The 12,086-nt window shown below is 32.4% G+C and overlaps 1 protein-coding gene across 1 annotated transcript; it reads right to left on the bottom strand.

The window, feature by feature from the left end:
• Positions 1–1,905: 1,905 nt before the first annotated feature.
• LOC102581078 (protein MRG1-like) lies at positions 1,906–9,635 on the bottom strand. The gene is made up of 11 exons (XM_006367357.2): positions 9,525–9,635; positions 9,213–9,418; positions 7,477–7,530; positions 7,275–7,288; positions 6,712–6,857; positions 6,258–6,295; positions 5,940–6,044; positions 4,559–4,638; positions 3,868–4,037; positions 3,217–3,301; positions 1,906–2,234 (listed from the first exon to the last, which is right to left on the bottom strand). Exons 2-11 carry the CDS (start codon positions 9,414–9,416, stop codon positions 2,144–2,146), a joined length of 987 nt encoding a protein of 328 aa, XP_006367419.1. The 5' UTR covers positions 9,417–9,418; positions 9,525–9,635; the 3' UTR covers positions 1,906–2,143.
• Between the last annotated feature and the right edge of the window lie 2,451 nt (positions 9,636–12,086).

Genomic DNA, 12,086 nt, shown 5'->3' with positions numbered 1-12,086 from the left:
GTGTCTTTTTGAAAATCTGGGACAACTTCAAGTATCACTTAATGTTTTTTCTCAAAATCTAATTTACTTTCGTAAACTATGTGTCAGATCAAAATCAGATTAACAAATTCAAAAGGAATGAGTAATAAATAGCTCATACAATGACATATTTAACTAACTAAATAATAAATATGTAACTAAAATTCTTGTTAGCTTTTGGTTGAAAGCTAACAAGATAGTTCCAATGATAGTTGCATTGTGGCTTATTATATATAGAATATATCATACTATTTCCCCCTTAACAAATATATACTTAATTTGGACTTATATAAGATTTAATTCAATTATACAAATTTAAAAATTAAATTAAGAATAATCAACATATTTTTATAAGCACTGTTTATTGAGAACAGAGAAATATTTTTATAATAATCCCTATTTATTAAGAAGAGTATGAAACCAACTTCAACTTGCAATTTTCTTTTCTCAAAACGATTATAATATATTTTCCTTCTTTTAATTTATTTGGTCAACTTTTATTTTTAGTCTGGTTAAAAAATATTTTGCAACTCTTTATCACAAGAACTAATAATATATTGATATATTCAATGAATCTTTAATTTAAAATTATAAATTTAAATTTTCATTTATTTTTTTAAAATGTCATAATAAATAAAAATATAAATCAAATAAATTAAAACGGAGATAGCTTTAGTCATGAAAGTTGTAGTCAAAGTGGAGTATCAAACAATTTCGTTGACTTTCAAACTATATTTATTGGCATGGTGAAGGGTGTGGGGTGAGGTACCCCATGGAAAACAATATCTTCAATTCATCCTCTAAAGTCCAGGTTTATTTGAAGCAGTCTACATCACACTAAATAATCTTCTAGAAAAGTTCTAATATGAGGTACTTTCTTATTTTCTTCATCTACTAAGGTATAGAATTTGTGACAGTACATGTTTTAAATGTCTTTTGCTAGAAGTAGATACGTTGATTAAGAGGTATATGATATAATAGTAATTACTATTTAATTATTATATTGTATATTATTATAATTTCAAAATAACTTAGAATTCATTTATGTTGCTCTATCACAATATACGCTCAAAAGTGCTTTTAAATAGAATTTTTATGCGGTTAGAAATAAGCTAAAAAAAATTGTTTCTTAAAAAAAACAGAAGCAGAAAATTATTTTTTTGAAGACTAAAATATCCCTTACATAGTTACATATTTACCAATATATCTCTTATTAATTAATTAACATATTTCATAAGTTTCATTCAAGAATTTTATTTTTATTTTTATTTTTATATGATAAACTTTTTATTTTATTTTTATTTAATTCATCATGTTAACATTATATTAATATTTTATTTATTTATTTATCTATGTATAATATTGATTAATAATTTGAATATGTACAATTTAATTTAATTAAAGTTATGTATAAGATATTTAAAATAGTTTCTCTCTACAAAATAATCTTAAAATACATTGATACTTGCCCTTTTTCGTAAAAAAGATAGTCAAACACAAATCGCTTATCAAAAACACTTTTCAAATGAAATTGTCAAATAGAAATTGTTTTTTTTAAAAACCTTTTCAAAAAAGCTATTTTTAAAAAAACACTTCTAAAAATAAACAGTTTTTAGCAGCAATGTCAAACAGGCTATTAGCCTCAACCACAGATGACAAGTAAGCACTCCAACTTTGAGAATGCAAAAATCTCAAGTTGATCTCAACTGACAACTAAACACTAACTCATCCCTATTGTGTGTCGTGAACACCCAACAACACATAAATTGTAAGAGTGTCTAGAAAATCATTTTATAAGTTGAAGTGTTCGACTGACACAACGAAGACGAGTTGAAGTGTTTACTGATTAAAACCTGGATACAAAGAAAAAGAGGTAGAAATCTCAAATAGCGTCAACAAACACATTTCTTTCTCCTATCTAATATAAAATATAGTTTGGGTACTTAGATAACTGTTTTCAAGAGCCAGAACATAGCGGCATAGCCACTGCAACAGGCAATAAGTAGCAAAAATTACTAGTTACATGCCTAGTAATACAACATAAAGTTGTACACTGGAAACCAGAGAATATACATCACCAGGTGTGATACAGAAGTATATACACTAGAACAAGAAAGGTTCCAACTCAGTTTTCCTCTGTCATGACAGCCACACCAGAATCGTCTGCAGAATGGTACGTCGACAGGAAAAATGCACTTTGATTCTTCTGCAGGAATCTGGAAGGAAGGAAGATAAGTTAGATTATTCGCTGGAATGTAATAACTACATATAAAATGAGCAACAAACATCCATTATCAGCACGCGATTCCAAAATAAGATATCAGTTGTTAGAATACGAAAGAATTGGACTTGTACAATTGGCTATGGAGTAATGAGATTTAACTCACGAAGTTACCTACTAATCATGGTAATCCACATTTGATATAGAAAGTCAATGTCGAGAACAAAGTTACTCCAGGGAGTTCTAGCTAAAGGCGATCTTTCTTTCTTTTAGGCATCTACATACTACAGGAGTTACTTGAATAGATTGATAGAGTTGATCAAATCTTCCTAGGAATTAGAAGGGGTAAAACAAGGTATAACTGAATTCCTAGGAATTAGAAGGGGAGCATTGAATGGTTGGAACAAGGACAAAATATGATGCACTGCCAAGGGAATCATCCTGATCACCATTGGCCAAAGATGAAACGGGATGATGTCTTCCGCTCAACTATGACCAGTATTTGCTGTAGCAATATCAAAGTCTGAATTGTGACTGTGTGTATGAAATCGAAAGAGACCCACAAATTGCCCATCGATCACACTAATTCCTCTATCCTAAATAATCTCCGGGAAGCTGAATTTGAATATTCCGGAGGACATGGTAGATGATCAATACTATGAATCAATCATATCATGAGTTAATTAATGGGAATTCTAAGAATGATGATTGAAATTCTCGTATTGATGCCTTGACTGATGATGGCTTGAGGAAATCGGTATTGAAGGTCTTAATTTATGAACTAATGATTTCAATTGATAAGCCTTCACCTTCTTATCATGAAGAGGAGATTTTTCCATTCATTATTTTAGGTAGACATACACACTTCTCATATTCTCTTTAAGCATTCCTAAAGTCCTAAAATCATCAACAACAAGTGGGGTCTGGAGAGGGTAGAAAATCCGTGTCACCATGTCAGAAACATAAGATATCTAAACCTGAGAAAGTCTTGCAACTTCTGCTTCAACTCTGTCAATGTCTCATCTTCAATACTTGCATAGAACAGAATCTCCGGCAACTTAACTGCAGACAACAAAAGAAGTGGCTGTTAAAGGTATATATCAATGTTGGATGTCAAAGTCAAGTTTAAACTAAAATCAACTTCACAATCATGAAGTGACATTGAAACTCGGCAAAACCATTCACAAGCATCTGTCTCACTCACTTAATGTATAATATACTAAGGCTGCTTACTACTCTGTGCCTCTGCAACATTGAATTCTGATGCAAAAGTCAAAAAGAAATTATTTTACATCTTGACACCGGATTTAGTCTTGACCACCTATGGCTCCGTGTAGCCAAATAAATAATCTACAAATATTTGTGGTTACTCCCTGTAACTTATCCAAAGAGGGATTAGATGAAAATAAAAGGTTCTCCTAGCTGGATGAAAGTTGCATAGCCATTAGCCAGATGGAACAAAGTCACCAAACAGCAAACTTTAGCTAATTACACACCCAGTAATGAAGACTTTGAAGTCAACAAATATAGGTAGCTATGTTTCAAACATATAATACGAAAAATAAACAGTTACATATTAAGACATGCAACATCGAACTGCGTGAAAATTTGCTTAAAATGGAACATACCAAAAAGGCGTAATAAATGCTCAGCTCCATACACAGAAGAAGGTGAGACATCTTCTTTAATCGATTCTTCGAACTGTTCCCGCTCGTTTTTGTAAAGGAGCATAGCAGGAAGTGCTTTGTTGAAGTAGCATTGCAAACCATTAAGAATCTCTCCAACAGACTCAGATATCCTTCACCCACCAGAATCAATTAAGTTAAAATTTAATTTACTAGTCATTAAACTTATAATACTTGATGAATGGAATCAATACTACACAAGAGCTTCACCAAAAAAAAATGCTACTCAACAGATCAATAAATTAGAAAAGCTAAGAAGAAAATTCAGCAGATTCTTCCTCTTCATAAGATAAGGGAAAGAAATGAAGCAGATAATAGGTGGTCATCAAAATTAAATAGATATTCCTAAGAGTTAGTTGTCAAAACAAATCCACGAGAGATAAGACACAGAAACTTTGCAGTTCAACTCACAGATCGACTTAGAATGCAACAATGAAAGCATTTTTTATTGATAAATCAAGTTCAAGGAGATAATTTTCTAGACCATAAAATAGTGCCCCTCTCTTCTACTATTATTATAAACAGGACAGAGATTCTAAAAAGGTAAGATTTAATGAAATGAAAGGAAATAAAATAGTAACCTATCAATTAATTAGAGAAACATTCAAGTGGATATAGATGATAGAGAACTTACAGTCCATCCTTTTTCAGCCGATAGTCATGATATTTCTGTAGTATTTCATCCACATTTGGAGAACGAGGAAGTCTGACAAGCTGCATAAAATTGTCCCCTCAACTCAATCAAATTAACAGGATAGAGAGACGTCAATTATCCCCCCAAATCCCAATAAAAGACGGAGAAACAAGACACACCAGATCCACAAATTTGAACAGAAAAGAAAGCAGAGTGTATATGACATGTAAGATGTGAATTCAAGTTAGGTCAAAAACATCTTCCTTTAGGTTTCAGTAATAAAAACTTCTATTTTCAGAATATGACATCCTTCCCACCAGAATGAGAGTTCTGAGAAGGATAAAATAGGATATTTCTCCTTCTCTAGGTCATGCCATCTAAGCTAAATATCTATCTCAGTATAAACCTAGATGAAGTGCTCAACTTTATGCTTTAGACCTACAAAAACTCTTCTGAAAACTTTAATTACAAGTCAACTATCTCATTTAGCCCCAACTTGAAACTACAAAAAGGTGACAATGGAAATAACTGCTAGCAATAGTGTCATATCAAAGACATTGTTACTCTCTTCTTCATGTATAATTGATCTTTTACCTACAGCATAAAGGGTTGAATCGCAACGAAGTTCTGAAAAAAGTTTGTTAATGAGCATCTGCTGCTTTCATTCCACAAGAAAATGACCTACTTTTATAAGTGATAACAATACGCATTGCTACTAAAACGTTTGATAAGCCATTAGAGACGTTGAAATAGGGAGATGTTTGATTTTTAGTTTCAAATGTGACAGTAGAGTTCTAAACAAAGGGAGTACTTGTCAAGTTTGAAATAATAAAGCAGAACCAGTCTATTAGTTTGTATTGTCGGAGAAAGGAAAATAATCACCAAATTAGCTTGAATTATTGGAGTAGAATTACTTCACAATTTATTGAAAGATATCAGATGTTTTGCATTAAGAAAAAGAAAGTAAAAGCGTTTTGGAGATGAGAGAGTGTAATCAATCACATATTCCTCCTTTTTTCCTGGACAGTGATTCTAAATTCGCCTTCTCATCAAGCAATTAAGTAAAATTAAGAAAGCAGTGTACAACTTAGTCTACATTATGAATTGACTCAAAGCACAAAACAAAAGAAATGAGATATGAGTTTAACAGACACAGTTCGTAGAGTAAACTGCAAATGCTCAATTTTATAACTTAAAATAAAGAAGGAAAAAATGAACTCCCAGTCTACACCAAACTACTACAAGTACATTAACAAAAGAGAGCAGGTTTGAGAATATGGAGATTTTTCATGAAAAGTAATTAAGCAACATGGCGTAGTAGATATCCTATCAATGTTTTAAGGAGACAATCAGAAAGTTAGAGCATTTATCATGTCCTTACCTTGCCCAAGTGGTTGACAAATTCACAATCATCAATCAGCTGTTTCTTCAATTGTGGCGGTATTTGGATATTGACAAGCTTTTCTGGAGGAGGACCATCCTTGTCCTGACAAACAGCTAGATTATAATATAACAAGTAACATCTAAATCGATCAAGAAGACACACAAAGAGACCTAAAGGGACAAGGAAACCAAATGGACATATTTTTACAGAAAAAAGTGTAATTAAAATAAGGACTCTACCTTCATTATTGCAACAGAAACCTGAATAAGCATCCGATTTTTAGCACAGAAAAGGTAAAATAGAACACAAATGTACCTTCGGAATATCACTCTTTCGCTTTCTGCCTCTTCTCCCTGTAATCAAACAATAACTGAATGAAATCAAGTACATTATAAATTTCACAGATTTAAGAAGGAAATAGACTACTAAAGAAGCATAGAGAAAAACAAGATAACAGCAGAAAAAGCATGAATTCTGAAAATCCTATTGAACACATCATAATAGGAATATTTCAGATCAAAGATGTAAAACCTGTGCAAATGAATTAACACCTGGAGCATGAAAAGAATACTTTTGTCATCTATAGAAAATAGTCTTCTTTGAAAGCCAACAGATGGACTCTTCTAATCACAGAAAAATAGAAGTAACCCAGCCCATCCGCCATGAAAAGAGGAGGGGAGAGGGTAGACCAGCAGAGGGGATCTTTTCACGGATAGGGCAAGAAGGAAACCACCCTATAGCCAATTCAGTAGAGTACAAGTGATCTAACCTGTAGAACCTTTTGTTTTCGTTTGTGATCCACGTGCAGCCTTCTCATTTTTATCTGTATCCTGTTTTTTCTTAAGCTCCTGCTGCTTCTGAACATTCTCTTGTGTGTGTTTCATTAATCGATCTATGCCCACCCATTCATCCCAGCTGTTAAAAAGTGAAAGAGAAATCAAAAAGATAAATGCCTTCCTTGATGAAATGCACAGAAAGTAAATCAAATAAACCACTCTATACTCGACCAGATATAAACCAAATCACTACTTACAGTCACCAATACAGGCTAGAAGCATCGAAAAAACATCTGATTTCAGTAAACTTTTAAGAAAGGATGGAATCATCAGAAGCAGGTCAACCGTTTATAAAGAAGGAACTTGAGTCAGTTTAATGAAAGGTGAACTAGTGTGAGGGAAAGGCTAGAGACTACCCCAATTGACTTTAAAGAGCCATATGATTATGGAACTTATCGAACAATCAAATGCACGTCAATTTGAAAACTTGCCGCCAACAAGCATTTTATTTAGAATTAAACTTCTGCTTGAGGAAAAGCTTGAAAGATGTACTCACCTTTTGTTCCAACCCTGAAAAAGGAAAAAGAAGCATTGGTTAAGCACATATCTAAACAGTCACCTTTTTTGGCTCCCATGCAACAGATTCATATCCATGAGGAAGTACTCTCTACCAACTAAACAGAAGATGGATGACAACAATGTTTACTGTTAAAAATGGAATTTTTAAAATATCATAGAGCTGGGGGGCTGATACTTACAAGATAATGAACAAAATATCTCCACTCCCTCATGTGATACACAGCTTTTTGAACCTTCTCACCCAGAAAAAAGAAGAAGAAAAATTCAAAAGCAGTAGATGAGTACGAAATTCATGGGGAAAATTGGCATTAAGCATAAGATTAACTAATATTTAGACTTTTACTGATCAGACAGAATTATAGACTGGAAGTTTTACACGAAGAAAACAAAAATCATCTGGAAAGGTTAGATCTAGATACTAGCAACATGATTCATGAACCGAATCCCTTCGCAATCCACATGATCAATGACTTCCTCTCTAAATTAAATTAGTTTCTACTTTAGAAGATATTTTTCTTATCACCAAATTCTCTTCACAACAACATAATTTATGGTCATTTGATTTTAAGCGTTCTATGACATATTGAAATTAGGCAATTCCTTCTAGGATGAGTCAGACTCCAGTGGGTATAGAAAATCAAAATTAATTACGACATTAATGATTCTCAATGCAGATGGCAAGGAGGTTGTGCCCGTAGCAGATCAATCCAAAACTAGATTCATCAATTTTAAAATATTTCCTTTACAAGAAATGGAATGATAGTGAATTAAAATCGAGTGGTTGTATATTAAAGTGAAATGTAAGTTCTATAGAACAGTTATAAAACCAACAACTTATATAAGGGTGAATGTTGGTTCCTTAAAGTTCAACACAACCACAAACTGAGTGTTGCAAAATGTGGATACTACAATGGATGTGCGGCCATAAAGTCTAGCCAAGATTAGAAATGATCACATTCACGAAAAGGTTCAATTAGCACACGTCGATGATAAAATGAGAGAAGGTCACTTGAGATGGTCCCATCATCCGTCCATAGATGTAAACCCATGGTTAGTGAGATGTTAAAAGGGAACGAGGTAGACCTAACATAATTGGAAAGGAAGTCGTCTCGAATGACCTACAATCCCTTGCAATCCATATAAACTTTGCAAAAGTAGGGCACAATGGAAGAAAAAATCTATACAGACCATATCTATTAGTTGAGAATAGATTTTAGTCAAGTTAGCACTCAGAGGCGGAGCTAGAGTAGCGCAAGGGAATTCGTCAACTAACTACACTTATATATGGGGTCAAAAATATTTTTTATGTATTATAGTTAATGTTGAATCCCCTATGTTTACCTTTTTACATTTTGAAAATCCTGACTCCGCCACTATTAGTACTTTTACTTAACGACCGTTGCTTTCTAGAGATTTTGAATTCTAACGGTAAACCCCGACTACGCCACTATTAGTACTTTTAATTAACGACCATTGCTTCGGTAAATCCTGACTCCGCCACTATTAGCACTTTTACTTAACGACCGTTGCTTTCTAGAGATTTTGAATTCTAACGGTAAATCCTTGTATCTACCTTAATCATCTCCCTTGTGATCTTATATATAGCCGTATGTATTCCTTATCATCTCAATTTTTAACATAAACCATAAGACAAGAATACACCAGGAAAAGACTACTCTTTTTTCTTCTTTAAATTGGGGATATAAGAAATGGTGGAGTGGATCACAAGGTGCGAATTGAACCTCACCAACACAGTCAAAGTACAGGTAGACAACCAACTAAGCTATTAAAATTACCCACTCGATCAAATTTCTACTCAAATGATTGAAATCATACAAATCAAATAAAAAAGTAATCTTTTTACCCAAATGCAAAAAAAAAAAGTTCAAGCTTAGCAAGGGTAGGAATGCTGTACCTTAGCTTCATAGAGTTGTAGGCTATGAAAGGCAAGAACTTTTTCACCTTCTCGAAAACGGGATGCAGGAGGCGATGGATAGTCAACAGGCTCAGCTTTAACATCAGCCATGTCAATGTCAGTATCATGGGTGGTGGAGGCGCCGCCTTCATCGGAGCCGATGGTGGAATTTTCCGTTACTCCAGCAGCATTTGAGCTCTCCATTTCTGTACAACAAATTAAAATTAAAGGGTAAATTACATAAAGGGAAGAGTTCAATATTTATATACAGTTGAGCTTTTTCAATCGGAAAATCAAGAAAAAGGAGTGTACCGGTCAGGTGGCGGAGAAGATGATGATATGGCGGCACTCTGCTTACTGGAACCCAAAATTGGCACTTTCTTCTTGAGCCAATTGCTGTAGAAAAGGTTTTTATATATATACATTTGTTTTTTTTAGGAAGAGTGGTAAATTTATTACCCTTTTTGTTGTGTCCAAATGAGTATCTTAATTTTTTCTTTACCAATGTGATTTTTAATTTGGTTGATTGGTTCACGTAAGTTATTAAACTTATCGTTAAAGTTTGAGTGATATAATTGTACTCCATCCATACTATTTTATATGTTACATTTTTACTTTGTACTTGCATTAAAAAATGATGCAACTTTACCCTTCTACTCTTATTTAATTTTTTTGGAACTCAAGTTTTCAATTAATGAATATGAATTAATTTATTTTGATTAATTCATTTAACCAATGAACATGAATCACTTACTTAGTTTTTTTAAGTTGGTCAAATGCATATTTTCAAAGCTAATAACTCACAAGGGTAAAAAAGAAAGAATATGACAATTTATGCATTGATTTTATGAAATGACATGTATTATGGACCAACTATTTATAGAAAGGGATGACATATAAAATGGGACGGAGGGAGTAATAACTTATAAGATATGTCATTTTGGAAACCTAGAGATATTTGATTGATCGTTAATTAGTTTGATGTGTGTGTTTCTTTATTTAAACACGTGATAATATTTTTTGATTGGTACTATGAATTATGGCGTGAATCGTTTAGCTCTAACATCATTAATTTTATATAGATCAAGGTCCAGGAAAGTTTGATTCAAAATTGTATTAAATTATAAGATACGTTATTTTAAAATTTTAAAAATCTTTGATTGATCTTTAATCAGCTTGAATTGTGTGCTACCTTGTTTAAATACGTGATAATATTTTATTGGTATCACTCCAAATTATGACGCCATGTATGAATTGATTAACTCTAACATCATTAATGTTGTATAGATCAATCAGGGTCCAAGAAAGCTGGACTCAAAAGACTAGTCTAATAGATAAGAAACATAACCAATGAGGGACAATGAGAAAATGGTCAAATAGCTCCGAACGATTTTCAACTATACATTAGGGATCCTACCACCTCCCTAAACGGTTTAAAAGTATAATTAAATTCACCCTAAAATTTTATAATCAATTATGTCTTTTGTGGCGTAATACATGTGCAAGCCACGTCAGCGCCATGTCAACGCCACATATAAATACAATAAGTTTTATAATTATTTTTACTAGTATTTTTTTCTCTTTTATTTTATTTTATACCTATTACAAAACCTTCATTATAAGTGATGGCACCACCACTGCTAAAAGTTTCTGATCAAGGTTAACTAGCCTTCAAGAGAAAGAACAAATAATTTTTTCTGATGAGTAGAAGTACTCTTTATAGACAGAAGAATCCTCTCCTCATCGGCGTAATATTGATATTTCCATACAATTTTCCAATAGCTTCTTTCATTATTGCGCAATTTACTCCATAGATTTCCGATTCAATTCCCAATTCTGATACAATTCATTTTTTTTCCTCTTCCTAATGTTTGTGAAAATAGCAAACCGAATTAAATTAATCGAAATTTCTTTGAATTTTTTATGCTTCCTTTTGAAGATACCAAATTCATGATTAACAAATTTAAGAATGGGCTTGGACTAGAGTTGCTTTCATTGATTTCCTCCATAGCCATAGGTTCGTCGTATTATCCGCAGAACGAAGCGGACAAGCTTCGTTATTCTTGAACAATGAAGAACAAAGAACAATGAGTAATAATAATTGATCAGATGAAGTATTTAGAGAAATTATTCTTCCTCTAGCCATTTTAGTCGACAGGTAGATTACATTTGCTTAAAATAGCTAGCTCCATCATTAGAAAAAGAGCACTTAACATTGTTTGTATATTCGAATCACGCGAAAGAGTTGTTGCTTATATCTACAAATGTGATAAAAGTCAAATTAAGTTGTATATATCGATGATTGTGATAAAACTCATTTTAAATTTAAACACTAAAGTGCCATCATTTGCCAAAATATATATATTCATGATGTAAATTTGTAATAGTCCCCTACAAAATATATTCGTACGTAATAAGATGGCAGTTTTACCCCATTTGGCCTACCCTTTCTTTTGTTTCTTTTCAGAATAAACAGTTTAATAGCTACGACTACACATGCTATTGGAAAATGAGTTTAATTTTTGCGCAATAATAATGTATAGTTTTTTTTGGAGGGATTCTTACTGCCCAATTAATTTTTTTCCCAGTTAATGGACCAAATATATGTCATATATCTATAATGTATAACTGTGATACATATATAATATATTCATATATATTGTTTATATAATATTTATACATCATTATATAATGTATCTATATTATATAGATAGCGTATAACTATGTATATGTGATGCATAAACAAGATATCCACATTACTATAGTCTATACACAACAATCAAATGAAGGCCCGCGGAAAAAAAGGGTATCGATTCTAATATGAATTTAATGTGTGTTAAACTAGGTCTTGGGTCTAACACACACCCCAAAAGC

The sequence above is a fragment of the Solanum tuberosum genome, unplaced genomic scaffold (assembly GCF_000226075.1).
Source record: "Solanum tuberosum cultivar DM 1-3 516 R44 unplaced genomic scaffold, SolTub_3.0 scf00784, whole genome shotgun sequence".
In the NCBI taxonomy this organism is placed as follows: Eukaryota; Viridiplantae; Streptophyta; class Magnoliopsida; order Solanales; family Solanaceae; genus Solanum; species Solanum tuberosum.
Note: the sequence above shows the minus strand (reverse complement) of the source record. Positions and strands in the feature narration are given on the sequence as shown.

Excerpts from the sequence above, each read along its gene's own strand:
- LOC102581078 (XM_006367357.2), bottom strand. The coding sequence starts at position 9,416 with ATGGAGAGCTCAAATGCTGCTGGAGTAACGGAAAATTCCACCATCGGC. Across the intron at positions 6,296-6,711 it reads GAAAACAAAAGGTTCTACAG|GGAGAAGAGGCAGAAAGCGA; the intron begins GTTAGATCACTT and ends GTTTGATTACAG. Across the intron at positions 3,302-3,867 it reads GCATTTATTACGCCTTTTTG|TTAAGTTGCCGGAGATTCTG; the intron begins GTATGTTCCATT and ends TGTTGTCTGCAG.